Source organism: Tetrao urogallus (genome assembly GCF_951394365.1).
Source record: "Tetrao urogallus genome assembly, chromosome: 7".
Lineage (NCBI taxonomy): Eukaryota > Metazoa > Chordata > Aves > Galliformes > Phasianidae > Tetrao > Tetrao urogallus.
This window is the reverse complement of record NC_136820.1, coordinates 32,922,626-32,938,326: the sequence shown is the minus strand read 5'-3', so window position 1 is coordinate 32,938,326 and position 15,701 is coordinate 32,922,626. Positions and strand designations below refer to the sequence as shown.

The 15,701-nt window shown below is 33.9% G+C and overlaps 1 protein-coding gene across 1 annotated transcript in view; it reads right to left on the bottom strand.

The window, feature by feature from the left end:
- The window catches only part of MALRD1 (MAM and LDL receptor class A domain containing 1), a gene marked incomplete at both ends in the record, with an annotated part of 206,527 nt that overhangs the window by 56,018 nt on the left and 134,808 nt on the right, over positions 1–15,701 (bottom strand). Inside the window, 4 exons of the mRNA XM_079538377.1 lie at positions 497–698; positions 6,601–6,758; positions 9,273–9,434; positions 14,415–14,543. Coding sequence (XP_079394503.1) covers positions 497–698; positions 6,601–6,758; positions 9,273–9,434; positions 14,415–14,543 — 651 coding nt within the window. The remainder of the gene's footprint in view (positions 1–496; positions 699–6,600; positions 6,759–9,272; positions 9,435–14,414; positions 14,544–15,701) is intronic.

Sequence of the window (15,701 nt, the reverse complement as noted above, 5' to 3'; positions counted from 1 at the left end):
GAATAGATTCACAACTAACTCAATACACAGTCTGAACAATAAGAGCAGTACAGATTTCTAGCTATTCAAGAATATTTTTATAACGTCTGCATTGGAATTTGTTTAGCCACAATCTTTTGTGGCCTTATCCTTATGAATCCTTATGAATAAAGATTTATAGAGAAATCTTAGATTAGGAATGGTTTACATTCTTATTAGAATCTCTATTTGCACATAAATTTTAATATTTTAATATTATTAATTATTAATAAATTTTAATAATTTATCATATGTGGCATTTGATTTGCTAAGGAAATAATTTACTTTCTTACAGAATACATATGGCTTCATAAGGTATTAGAATTCAGCTAATTTTCTTTACAGAATTCGATTCAGTTAGTTTGTGTGGCAGAAGCCAGATCATACTATTTGAGATGTTCAATGCAATATGCAATAACAGTTTTCCTCTTCAGCCTAAAAATATAACAGTATCGTAAATATTTCTGTATTAACATACCTCCATCCACACACTCTAGGGTGAAAGAAATGTCATCAAGAGCAAATTCTGTGGGTTCACTCTGCCCCACCTCAAATTCAAAGGCAACTCTGAAAGGAGCATTACTGGAAAGGACCACATTTGCATACATCCATTTGTTTTCTTCATTTTTGCTAGAAGACCACATAAGAATATCCATTCCATGTTCTTCAACTGAGTATACCTGTTGACCAAGAAGTCCAAGAGATGTAATTGATTCAGTGCTGAAGAAGAGACAGAGGAATATGTCTAGCCAGAGTAATATAGCTTTCTTGGTGAGATACAAAAGTTATTAAATACTTTTGCTCATTCTAACTCAGCTGCAAGTAAAAAGCTACTCTGGGAAAAAAAAAAAAAAAAAGAAAACAAAAAGAAAAAAAAAAAGAATTGCTAAGAGAATTGCTACTTGAAAAACCTACCGACTGTCTCATCATATAGAAGCTAAGGACTAAAGACCTAACCCAAATTTCATCTAAACACTGAAAAAAAGACTAAGAATGTTCAAGAGCTACCCTTTCATTTCTAAAATATGAACTTCTTAAAATTGATAGACTAGGTGAAGATTTTGGAGACATAGATGATTGGCTCAGTATTCAGCTTTAAAGCCTCTAGTTTTGTACAATTAATTTATACTATGTTTCACGGTAAGTTAACCTAAACATATTTAGCAACAACAAATATAAAATAAAGAAAATTACTGAAAGAAGTAGGAATGACAAGTGAATTCACAGGTAAACACTTGGTGGATTAATGTCATGCACAGGCTTCTGGAAATTATGTAGATTGCATTTCTCATTCAGGTGTTCAAAATCCTCAAAAAATTTAAACCAGGGTCAGATATAATGAAAAAGAGTTGGAGCAATGAAAGTCAGCATATTCCAACCATTCCAGCTGATAGTTATTTCTTTAAGAGACAGGACATTTTAATTGTTATCCTTTCCTCTTCACACTTTGAACACTATAATTCTCTCAAGTTTATAATCTAATTATTCATTAGTTGACCTGGTGGTTCATGTTTCTGCTTTAGCATCCCACTTAAACAATGGAACATGAAAAGAGTCCCACAGAATCTGAGACTCAAGAAAGTTATAAACTTAAATCCATATTAATTATATGTGTAATTAAATATCTTTGACTTTCCCAGCCAGCTTAGTGAGACAAACAAGATAAAAACCCAAACCACATACTTTACAGAAGTTACTGCATTGACCAAAATATTTGTAATGACCAAACAATTGTACATTGTTTCTGTTTTGGAAGAGAGGAGAAGCAAGAGGACTATCATACAATAATCCAAATTAGTACCTAACATAGCCAAGTTTGATGTTGTATTATAGGACTGTGTAACAGCACTATCCAGCAACAGTCTTCCAAAAAGCTAAAAAGCATGCTGAATTTTGAGAAAAAATAGCTGAATTAAGCCACTAAAAAAATGAAAAAAAAACTATTTGCATTCACAATATCAGGTCATAAGTCCTTAATAAGCTGAATCTCCCAATTAGACTAACTGCAGGCAAAGTCAAGACTATGTTACAACATCTGTATGTATATCACAGGGACCATTCACTGTTTCACCAATCATGAAATATTACAGTCTCATTACTCTAAATCTTTACAACATACAACAGTATTAGTTGGTTTTAGCTATTACTGTGTCATGCAACGACATTTTCTATTTTTTGAAGGCTAATACTGAGATAATAATATTGCATTTGGTACACCTAATAGAAAAGTTTCACAGATGAACAAAAAACTGTTGTGGGAAGAACCAAACACTTTTGAAGACAATACTAGAATCTCTTTATTTGAAGACTGTCTCACAGTTTAAAATCAGATGCTTCTATGTGTGCTTTATCATCAAGTTGGTAGGAGAGGTTTTTCAAAGCATGCTACCTGCTTGAGCAGGTCTTTGTATGTACTGAGAAGTACATCATGTCTACATGGAGACTGATCTCAAATGGAATACAGACTGCTGTGTACACACAAGCCAGCCTAGAAATTTCCGCTGAGTATGAGAAATAAACTTTCTGCTGCAGTGCTCCTGAATGCATTTACTTCACTTCCTCAAGTCTTTATCCACTACTTAATCAAGAAAGTGGTTATTTTTCTGTATGCCTCTTAAAAGCTGAAGCTGAAATTTCCGAAAAAATATGTAATTTAAAATATATGGTAAATCAGATGAGATTACAACTGAGTTCAGAAAAATGATGTCTGTTTCTTTTGCTTGGAATATAGATCTCTCAGAGATTATGCCCACAGAAAGTAAAAGATGTCATGGTGTATCCTTCACAAAGGTTACTTTTGTCTCTGAAGTTTGAAGCATTTTTTGAGTTTATTTAGTGTACAGAAGACTTTTGCTTTTTCATAAGGATACACATAGTATAATTGCTGAGTAAGGCTGACATAGAAAGAAATGAGAATAATCCTCAGTTTCTGCTCAGCAGTGCTGAGTTAGTACATCTGTAAACATACGCAGCACATGAACGGTAGAAAAGCTCTCCAATGCCCTCGAAAGTTAGAGTGCTGTAATGCTTAGTGCCTTCAGAGATTTTCCAACACCTCCCCACAAAGCAACACACGAATTGCACACTAGCTAGCCTGGTAGTGGAAACAATTTAAGGCTTGAAAGAGGAAAAAGCTAATAAAATGAATCCCACCCAACCAAACAATAACAGTAAATCTAAGTCTGCACCTTCAGCGAAAATCCTGTTGAATAACTATCTACCAGGCTGTGGAGAGCATGCTCAAACTAATTGTAAGGTAAATACTATCATTTTAATTTCAGTGTAAGCATATATTGCACTAACTAGTCAGTTTGTACTGACACACTTTCTGGAGTTCATACACAGTCTAAATCACAAAGAACAGGAATTAGCAAAAATAGAACTATCACTTCATTTACTGTGGAGTTAAAAGCTGAAGACTGAAAATATCCCAATACACACTTCATGGAGATTCTAAGAAGAATTTAGCATGATAATCTTCAAGAGGCAAATGCATGAGAGAAGCTATTATAGTTGCCACTTGGTCTTTCTCCAAGGTGCCTCTACCAGCTCGTTCATTTGTAGTCCATATGTGAATGGCATTGTTTCACAAATCCCATTCCCCTGCTTAAAATCATGACTCAGTTTTAATTCTCCACCACGTTTTCTGTGTTAGAGACTCCTTAATTCATCTTCTTCAGCTTCTTTCTCATTTTGAGGGTAAGGAAAGCACATGCTTTTGAAGGTCACAAAATATAAACTGTAATTTTCTACTTAGTCATCAGCAGTAGAACTCATGTGGCTGTCTCATACCCTCACGCTGACTCTTCAAGAATCTTCCCGACTTTCCCTGACTCTAGCAGTTGTTATACAGGAAGGTACTATGTTCCATCTGGAAGGTTAATTAATTGGCTAATAACCAAGAAGTCAAAGTAACTCTGAAGAGTGTGTTCTCCATAGGTTCCTACCATGCTTTCTTAAATCACCAGCCTAGGAAGCAGGAGAATCTTGAGAAAGACAACATATACCAGGCAACAGAGACGTGTCAGTTAAAAAAATGACTCCAGTGAATAAAGCTGCTAAGTTTTCTACTCCATATCCTTAAGATCATGTCTTCCAACTATTTTTGTTCCTTGGCAGTCATCTTTGTACACTTACTTGGATCTATAGGAAATACAGGAACAATGAAATTGTTTCTCTAAAGCCCATGAGCAGATTAGCAAAATAGAATCACCATTTATTATTATTCTGGAGAAACACTTGAAGTGGTGCCTCTTTTCTTTTTCTTGCCTTAAACATGAGTTTGAAGCAATGAAAACATAGCCATTTTCAGTAAAATTGAGCCATCCTACTCAAAAATTTATTGCACCTCATTTCCTTTAGTATCAACAAATATCAAGGCAGAAGACTAATATATTAGAATTATACTATCACTTCGGGAATTAACATTGGCTTTAATTCTCAACTGTATGACAAACTCACAAACTCCTGGAATAAACTAATAGAAAAAGCATGCCACATTTTAATGAAAGCAGAATGCTCTCTGTCTCTCTGACACATGAAAAATAGGATTGTCACTGGAATGCAATAGATGTTAAAATAACCTTGATTTCATGCTGCAATGTCTCTACCGTTTCATTAAAAACAACTAAACAGTTACCAAACGTGAAGAAAAATGTATGTTTTTAAATTTACATTTGCAGGATTTACACAATAAAAATCATATATATTTAGAATTATTTCCTTTTAAGAGTATATTAATTAATATATCAGACTAGTACTGTGTTTAATGCTGAATAAATCAACTCTCAAAGGCTGTTGCCAATTACTTCTAAGAAAATCTTATGCTTTGTACTAAATCATTATGAAATAATTTTCTTATCTTGTTGGCTACTAGTTGACTGATATCCCAAAGCATTAGTACTCAGATCTTTTTAAAATAACATTCATTCTATCTTAATGCAAGAGGAGTTTTTGTGAATATTGTAATTAACCTTTTTAAAGTTAATAACAATAATACCCTATGCTTTTGCTTCCCTGTAAAAAAATACAAAGTTTATGGTAATAGAAATCTGTCACTGAAATATGTATTTTGAATAAAGAAGAGAAAGTACTTTTAGTTCTTCTTTCTCTAATCTCAATGAATGTTCCCTTTGTTGTGTTAAAATAGAATTATTTCCATAACATTTTTTCTTGCTTTACATTATTTTGAGAAGCTCTACTACATCTACTTACATTGAGACATCCTTCATTTTTATTTTTCTTTCTACAGATTTAGTCATTTTAAGTATTCATCTCTGCATATATTCTCTCTCTGCAGTCTTTTCTTTTAATACAGATCTGACAAGAATGTTGCAGAAAGCTGTATATCAGATAATGCCTGTAATATCAGCTGTAGTAGTGACATTATTATATTCTAACACAATATTCAGATTTCCTTCAGATTTCCTACTACAATTTGACTTTTTTCACCTCCATTGCCTGAGCAAAAATCTTCACTGGGCTGTTGCCTTTTTGGCTTTCTTTTTTTTTTTCCTCCTTTTTTTTTTTTTTTTTTTTTTGTATAATCTTTTGGAACTTTTTTTATTATTTAACTGATTGCAGTTCCTTTTTATTCTTGATATTTTAATGTGTTTCTACACCAAAAAAAAAAAAAAAAAAAGCAATGCTGCTGATAGGAAAACTTGTGTGCTGGATTAAGAAAATTCTTCATGGATCTCTTTTCTGAAATCAAAGCTAATCAAAGTTAACTAGTTTGTTTGAAAGGGGTTTAAGAATAAAAAAAAGGAAAAAAGTAAAGCAGACTCTGGCTGGCACCTAAATACATACAGAACTCTACTTATTTACTAATTCTAAGTGTTCTGCAATGACTGAAAAAACTCCAGTTTATAAACTCCTTAAATAAAAAAATCTTGTCTACATTCTTGCATACTGAACTTAAAACAAATATTTCATGGATAATTACCAACAGATCCAAAAGATAATCACTGTGTGCTTTTTACTTCAATTTAATCAGTAACTGCTCTTGACCTTTACCTGCTGTTCTATTTTCTTAATCTGAATGTGCAGAGTTTGAATATGTGGAGGGATAAGTAATGTAAACTGAGAAGAATAATGGGTTTGAAGGCATGACATAGTATTTTAAAAGCTGTGTTCAAATAATAAATTTACAAGCTTGTTGTATGAAAACTGCTTAAAAAAAGTTATGATGAACTATCACAGAATCAGATTCACAAAATCGTAGGGGTTGGAAGAGACGTTTGGAGACCATTTAGTCCAGCCACCTGCTAAAGTAGGTTCCCTAGAGTGGGAAGAGTACACAGAGTACACAGGAAAGAAGATTTTGATAGTTTTTGATAGTGAGATAGGCAGTGTTAATTCCTGTATAGGTAGTAAAAGGACTTCAAGTGAAAATAAGACTAGAACAAAGTCATTATTGTTAAAGTTGACAGAATTTTTTCGTGTATTGGTGTGACGAAAGTGAAGCTGAGGTGAAGTACAGCTAACAGTCTCTGAGATTGAGATCACTTCAGATGCTGAAATTCAAATACTATTAATGAAGTATTACTATGGCATGATTTAGTGGAAGTGATTTTCTCTTACCTTTAAGACTCCTGTTTGCCTAGAAGAAAACATCCAGAACCAGAATCGAACTCTGCAGACCCCAAGGCTGGCTGGGAAGAATTTGGTAGTGATTATCCTCGCTCTACTTCCTTCTTCCTGCGCAGTTGAGTTTACATACAAGAAGTGCTGTCCTTTACCTTAGTAAAAAAAAGGTTAAAAACACTTAAAGTTTTTTCAGTGCTACTTTATGCTTTGGAGGATAATCTTTTTTAACACCTCAGGTACTGTTATCTTTTACCACATGCATGTATACCCAGCCTCAATTAGAGATGTTAAACCTTTGCCTGTTTGTGTTTACTACATTCAATATTAATATAACATTCTGCAGACTTCACTTTGCCTTTTCATCCTTGCTTAGATACTTGATTCATATCACAGTAATAAATTTAAATCATGTTGCAAACACTGACACTCATTCCCAGATCCTGAAAAAGTCAGTAAGGAGGAGGTCCTGTTTATGAACTCCAAATGTTACTGTCCCAAACTACCTAGCTCTTCTTTAACAGCATTCAGAGAGTCAGCCAATTCTTTCTGTTCCTCAACTGCATACACATATGAAATACTGGAATGCGCTGGTACACAGAACTAGTAAGTCTACTTACAAAAGCTTACAGGCCTTAGAGAGCATTAGTTCAGAGAGATAAATATTGATTTTGGATAGCAGTCAAATGAAACCCAGAATTTGGATAATTTGCAATAAGTAGTATCTATCAAAGAAATAATCTATTTCTATTATTGCCCTTGAAGCAATAATTTTTGAAATGATTTTCAGATAGGTTTATCTAGGTGCCATGTCAAGCTTCAAACTTTTTCAGAAAACAAATTTTCTCAGTTGAGAAAAAAATATTTGCAAAACTGTAATTACATTGATGTACCATATTATTCATAAATATAATGATTCCAAAAATTTGCATACTAAGGAATGAACTGTGATAACAGAGTGTCTGCCTCCTTGATAAATAATATATGATATATGGCAAAATTATATACATAATAGGCAATGAAAATTAAATAAATCTGCTTTTCCAGGTGTTGAAGTCTGTGAGGTTGAAATGTTCTGCACTTGAACAGCTACATCCTTTGAGTGCTTAAATACCTCACGGATACTGTGGTAGAAGGTTGAAAGTGCCTTGCTTTTGAACAAGAGAAAAAATTACGATATGGAAATTTATGGAAATGAAAGTTTTTACAAGTGAGACCTGAATAAGCTGCACCGTGGCCAGATTGCGTAATGTTACACAGTTGAAACACAGCTGTTAATTTATCGCTAAAGGTTTCGTATTTAAATCACAGGGTTTATCTTCTCCTAGAGACTGTACTAATGCAGTAAGTTGTTCTGTTAAAATGATGTAAAATTTTCAGAAATTAACATTCTGAATGGATTGACAGATATTTCTGTACATAACAGGGAGTCAGTATCTAGACTGCTCGCAATTCCGACAAGTGATTCCTTTTCATTATAGCCAATGCGTAAATTTCTTGCTCACTTCATATACAAGTAAATTACAAAAACAGGCAATTTTGTGAAAACATTTGCTGAAATTCCATTTTTCTTTATCTCCTCTTTTTATTAACTTTTTTTTTCTTATGATTGCTAGGTAATTTCAAAGATGAAAAGATAAATCAATTGAATTTAAGGAACTGAAATGGAAAAATATACTATATCTTATTGAAGAGCTGAGGGCTAGTGTTTCATTTATCATTACGCTGCATCAAAGGAAGAGCAAGAAAGCAAATCAGACTGCTGATTTGCAAGGAACAGCTTGTCTGGAATAGGTGCATTAGTTTCTATCTCTCTCTGTTCCATTCCTTTTCAAGAGGAATGAATTTCCACATTTACAGCCAATGGCAACACAGACTAGCATAAATATCTGCTTCTTCTAAAGTGACAAACTGAGATTGGTGGCAGTTAAGCATTTTCCTCATGATTTGGCTAGCAGCTCCTGCAGCAGGTGTAGGATCTGGTAAATGAAAAAGAAAGATTAATGTGTAGGACAGAAATGGCTGCAGCTGCCTGCTGATGTCTTTGTTTAGTTTGGAATGTGAAACACCAAAAAAACTTAAAACATGGAGCTCATACTGATTAACAGTTCAAAAGAAAAACTGTAGATATTGTGACACTTCTATTTTAAATATAAAAAATTCCTTGCTCATACGAAAACCTACAATAGGATTCCTAACCATTAAAATTTCTACAATACAATGAAGCAATTCTGAAATAAAGATTGGGATATTTATGGAAGAAATTAAATTTCTCTCAAGCCAAAATCAAGGAGAAAAGTTAAGACCCTACTTATGAATGTTAAGCATTTCACATGCATCCGCACAGACTCCTCAGCTGCTCTTTACGGATCAGTGAATAAACAGCATGTTTTCCAGGAGTTCATTAATCATCATCACTGTACAATACTCTAGGAGAAGTAGATTATTTGAAACATTGACAATATTAATATCAATAATATAGTAACTTATTATTACTGAAAAATATATCCCCTTTTATTTTGTATTAAAATATTAGTATCTGTATCTTTCAGTAGTTTTCAAATAAACTCTTAATAAATTTTTTCATTGATGACTTCTAAAAATATAGTGGTTTTATAGAAGTATGTTGCATAGTTTTAAAAGAGTTCTGTTGTATCCCAGATGAATACCTGGTGTATGGTCTGTACCAGGACTCATTTTTCCAGTGACACCAGCACTGCTAACATTCCAGTCAAAGTCATCCCCAGAGTCTTGTGTTAATCCGCATACAGTTGTCCATTCTTGCTCTTGTGTTTCAAAGTTACAACTTCCAGGAATGCTTGTGTAGTAACCTGAAAATATAGAAAGCCTCACCTCAGTTCTACAAGAACGTAATGGACATACTGAACATGGTAAAGGAGAGGATTCTATTTTGCTAATATCATGATTCCCTGTTTTCCCATAAGTGGACATAAATAATATGTTAATGATGAGAACCAACCAAACAAACAAAACAAACAAGAACAACAACAAAACACAAAACCCACCATCCATTTCTTCCTGGGCAAGTAGAAGCAGTTGTTGAAGACATGTGTCCAGGTAAATCTTGTGGACAAATTGATAACTTCCCTAATTTTAGCTATTATTTGAGATGAATAAACAGAATGATGTGCAGCAAAATCTGAAGTAAAACTGAACACTAGCCCAGTGGTGGTTTTCATGAACATACATTGGATCACTCTTATTATTGTTACATGTGAAGGCAGCTTTATGATGAGACAGAAGTTCTAGCTATTAGGACACTGAACTAAATTAAAAAGATCACTGTTAAACTTCCTATTTCTGGATGTCATTTTTTTCATTTTTCAAGTGACTTTTGAAGAACAATTAGTCAACAAAATTGTACAAATGCTGTGGAAGAGATTATTCAAATGCTATCAGAAATTCTACTTTTGCTTCTAAAAACCTTTTCCTTAGTTACAACTGTTCTTTTTTTTTTTTACCATACCCAAGAGCTGAATTTTCCAAGTGCAAATTTTTCAGTTTTTTCAGGTTAGAATTTGAGCAGGGTCAGCTACCTGACTGCAAATTGAGAGCACATTTTGCCTGTAAAAGACTCTGGGGAAAGGTTCCAAATTATTAGCCATCATAACCAGTCGTGCATTTCAGAGGCAGGTCTGCCTGTAAATATTTCAGAACTCCAAACAGATGTGAAGACTTAGAGTGCATTTCTTGATGTAGAGCTATACTACAACATTAAAATACAATTATTTATGTACCATTGTATAGATATAACAGATGTAGATAGAAAAAAAAATTACATATAAGAGTAAGTTTAATTTTTAGTCATCTGATAGGCTTTTTTCCTATTTCCTGCTTTGATGCTACAAGAAAAAAAATGTTGCCATTTTTCTTTGCAAACATAACACTGTCATAAATCTGTTTTGCCTGACCAAGATCTGCACACATGCTCACCGTAACCCCTTTCGTCTCTTCAGTAAAAAAAAAAAAGAATAAGTTTGATCAAACCTTTATCTCACTGGATGCTAGGAGAAGGTTCTGTACTGTTCGGTAGTCCACTGTACTCTTACTAAGCATCTGCATGAAGAAAGGCTGAGAGAGCTGGGACTTTTCAGACCAAAGTAGAGCAGCACAGTAGGTGCCAGTGCATATAAAAACTTGCTGTGCGAGTGTAAAGAAAACAAAGCCAGCTTCTTCTCAGTGGTGCCCCATGTTAGGACGAGGTGCAACAAGAACAAGTTAAAAAAGCAGGAAATTTTGTTTAAAGACCAAAAAACATACTTCTTAATTTTTTATATTTTACTGTTGGACTTGTCAAGTACTGGTTCAAATTGCTCACAGAAGTTGTGTAGTCTCCCCTTTTGAAGATATAATTTCTAAAATATGTCTTAACCTATTCTAAATATCACTTTCACAGCCCTGGATGAATTCCTCCAGTGTACACTTTTTTGAGCAGGATGTTGGACTAGATCTGCAGAAGTGCTTTCCAACCCCAATCATTCTGTTAGAGCTGTTTGCAGATTGGCCTTTGGGAATTGCGAAAGGAGTACACAAATACACTGAGCAACAACACTGACACTGCATTACAAACTTAATGGAAACTCAGTAAAGCATAGCTTTACCACTAAATAGCCTTTCATGCAGCTAGGGCAAAGGAGAGAACCCATTAATCTCAACAGCAAGTACAATTTTCTCATACAGTTCTAACAAGATCAAAGTACAAATGTATTTAGAATTTATACTGTTCATAGTAGATTGCCTGACTCCAGGAATTTTACCCTAATATCTTTAACAGTACATTCTGAATGCAATTATTAATAAATATTTATAAACAATATTTACAGCCTTGATGAAGTCTCCTGATACATATTTTTTATTTTAGGGGTAAACAGAACCTTCTTAGAAGCCATCAGATGATTGTTCCATTTATCTGAAAAACTGCCTTCATTTCAATAACTTAAGCACTTCACTAGTTGGTTCATCAATGCTGAATTTTGCTATTAATCAAACCAAGGTATATAATTGAATGCAGTTCGTGAAAATTGAAACCGCTTTCATGTGTGCTTTCTTCACCTCAGTACTTCCAAAGGGTTATCGAAAGAGAATGAAAATTTTGCTAGATTGCCTGACTGAATGGAACAAGGCATAGAGAAAGTAATTTTTGTGAGTTTATGTTTTTTTTTTCTTTTTTTTTTTTAAAGGCTCTACTAGGCTACATGGATACAATTCATTCTACTCAGATTCTGTTGTAAATCATGCACTGAGGAATTGCTCTTGAGTAGATTGTGGCCCATTGGCTTATTTGGAGTTATACTGGTATAAAACTATAGCAGAATGTGAAATGAGTTTGGATCTTGAAGTTCAACCACTATGCTATACCAACAATATCCACCTCCGACATTATGGGCCAACATAATAAAATAGGAGGCATTTCTTTCAGAGAAGCCCTTGTACATTCTGCTTAAGTGAATCAACTTCATAATCATAAATGTACTGTGGATAATGTTTTCAAAGCAGATATCAGGTAGCTAGTGGCTAAAAACAAAAGTTTCAGTACCATTTTCTGAGGGACTGAAGATTAAAAAAAATAAAATATTTATCTATTGCCCATTAATTATGTTTATTCCATTCTATAGAATATATGCTTAGGGAAAGGTGTGTTTATACAAATGTCAGACCTCATCTGTAAGAACTAAGAAATATCAGACAAGGCAAGACTATACCTGAAGCTTATCTAAGTATACCAGATTACAGTATTTCTGTTCCTCAGCAAAAGCAAGACCTAAGAGTAAAAACAGTTTTTGAGACCACATCTTTTCCATCTACTATTGTCTTGATTTCAAACTATAAAAGGATATTTCAAACTATTTATTTAAAGTGAATATCTGTTTGCTTTTCTCTCTCTCCTTTTTTTTTTTTTTTTTTTAATTGCATTGGAGGTCTTCTGAGGTATTGCAAAGACCATGTTGCTTTACTGTGATTCAATATCAGGTACATCCTGAAATTCTACCACCTATATGGTGACAAAGAATCATAGAATCATAGTATCCATATCCCAAATTGGAAGGGCCCCACAACGATCATCAAGTCCAACTCCTGGACAGGACCTACACAGGACTACCCAAAATAACCAAACCCTAAGTCTGAGAGTGGTGTCCCAACTCCTTGAATGCCAGGAGGTGTACTGAGGTGCCCAAAATTGCACACACACAACTCAAGATGAGGCCACATTTAGGAAAAAAAAGAAGAGGAAGCTGATGCTATTACAGCACCTCCAAAAATAGAGGAAATCACCCTCTAAGAAAACTACTATTTCCTCCAAAAATATTTACTGAATAAATCAAGTTCCTCAATAGTTTTCTGAGTATCATTAGAATGCTGTTTATTTTGGACAGCGGTTCAACCTTAACTGGGTATCTGTTGGGTCTGTAAAATGTTGGAAGATTGAGTTAATTGTGTATTTGTACTGTATTTACTTTGTATAATAACTGAAAATAATATGAATACTATATACAAGAAATACATTTTGTCCTGCTTTTTTTTTTTTTTTTTTTTTTTTAAACAAAGTTGAAAATTATGGCCTTTTAAAGCTAATTTTTCATATCCATTAATATTGTTCACAGAAAATCACTGATGCACAAAGCATTGTAGGAAGTAGCAACTGGAAAGAGAGAAGTTCCAAGTTACACTCCTGCAGTGACAACTTCATGTAGGGTTGTAAATCTCTCTGGCTAAAACTGTAATTTACACAATTGGATAAAGGATCCTTCTTTCTGTACCCTGTCCAGTCAAAGCATTTAGCAGCTACATGAGAGAAAACACCTTTGATTTTCAAGAGAGCACCCAGTGTTGCTGGACTTCAGCTTGGACTTCAACACAGTATCAAAAATGAATCTACGTATGTGATGCATTTACTTTTGCTACCTATCTAGATTGCTTTTGACCATATGTGCAGTATGGTAGAATTTGGTACTGCAGCTTAACGATTAAGAATTAGATTTATTACTGAATTGCATGGGCTGTTTAAGCTTCCTGCTCCAAATGTCTAGTTTGGAGAGTCACAGTCAATAAACAAAGAACTGAAGGAAGAAAAAGGGTGCAAAGATTTACTGCTTTCGAATTTCAAACATAAATTGAAAATGCTGTTAAATTGATCCAGAGTTTCAAAATATTGTTGTGTCCTTCTGTCTCAAATAGTGTTAGCAAGCCAGTTTTGCCTCAGCCTTCACAAGGATTCAAAAAATATAGACTGGGTTTTCTCCAACTGCTCTATAATAATGTAAAGGAAGAAAAGGCTATCATATCTCTGTAGTCAAATCAAGAACAAAGAACAATGAATACATGGTAGCAACATAAATTAGATTGCAAATATAGCATTAATCTGAAAGACAGGCTTTTACAGCAGTTTTTACATAACTGTTTTTTATAACAGAATCTGTTATTGTACATTAATTTATTTGTATTTTTTTTTATTCAATATTGACAGTTCAAAATATTTTAAGCTCAATAAATTAGTGTTCAGTGTTAATTTAAATTGTAATCCACTGATTTTATTCCTTAAATTTAACTGTTCATTTATTTTTCTAGATAAACTTAGTAATGAGCAGGTTATACTTTTGTGCCTAAACCACACTTCTTGTGCAGTAAACGTCTAGGAGGATCTGAAAATGTCAGACCTTCTGTGCTGGAGGAGTAGGCAACTTGCTTGTAATTATCTTCTGAACAGTTGAATGAATCCACTTGAGTTATGCTAGAAATTAAAAGTTATAATTTTAACTGGAGGTAGCATTAACACACAGTGAGATACTTACTGCAGTCAGCCTCATCTGATAGGTCTTCACAGTCTGGTTTATAGTCACAAACAAGCTGAGATTCTATGCAATCTTCATTTGAACACACAAAATCTGTAAAGGCAGGGCATTCTCTGGGATTCTCTCCAGCTGAAACCAACAGGACATTTATATCAGTGTTATAATTAAATCATGTGTGCTGTGTATTAAATCAAGTATGCTCTTTTTTAATTTATCTATTACACATCGTGACTTTAGTGTTTTACTGCTTCCAACAGATGTTATTTGGTCCCACTCTTTTAACGGTGCATCATGCATGCCCAGACTACTGTCTTGGCCTGTCCCAAAGCTTGCAGGAAGAATGTTTTGCCTGGAAAGAAATTCACATCAGTGTGAGCATGACTGTTTCTCTGCATGTTTGTTGTGTATTTCCTTAAAATAGAATCCACGAAATGTTAAAAAAGCAGGTAAATTATCCATTAACGATTTAACATAACTTCTAGAAAATCACAAAAACACTAAATAGTTGAGACTGACAGAGACCACTTCAACTATCTAGGTCATACCCCTGCTTGAGTAAATGTAGCTAGAGTAGGTTGTAGAGTAGGTTCAATTGGCTTTTGAATATCTCTATAGATGGAAAGTCCACAACCTCTCTAGGCAAACTGTGCCTGTGTTTGACTATCCTCATAGTAAAAAAGTATTTTCTTGTATTCAGATGGAATTTCTGGGTTTTTAATCCATACCCGTTGCCTCATGCCCTGTCATTGGGAGCTGCTGAAAAAAATTCAGCTCCCTTTCTTCCATTCTTTCCCATGCACTGGAAATAACAGACCAGAAAAACAATTTACTTCCTCAAGTCACTGTGACTTAAATTGCTTAACAACATAAGTTTTGTAAAGATAGAACCACTGGGACACAATCATTTTTCACATTTTGTTTCACTGCATATGACATAAGTACATTATCACCATGTAGAAAAGATATTGAAAATCCATGGCGTCTGACTGACTGCATTCTTTACCTTACCTCCTTTACTCCTTTTACAAGCAGCAAGACAATGTAGTGTTGCCCTATCATTTACTTTTAGAACATATTAGTGCAGGTTTTTTTTACAATGAACTTTACAGGCCTTCAAGCATATCAGAATCTAGCATTTAGGACTATTCATTTCTTAGCTTATCCTAAGATAAAACATGTAATCCATATATAGTCCTAATAAAACTTGTATCCCTACCAATGAAAATGACGAAGTCCAAACACAGAGTCACATGTCTGTTACTTTGATTTTTCTTTAGTAAGACCTTA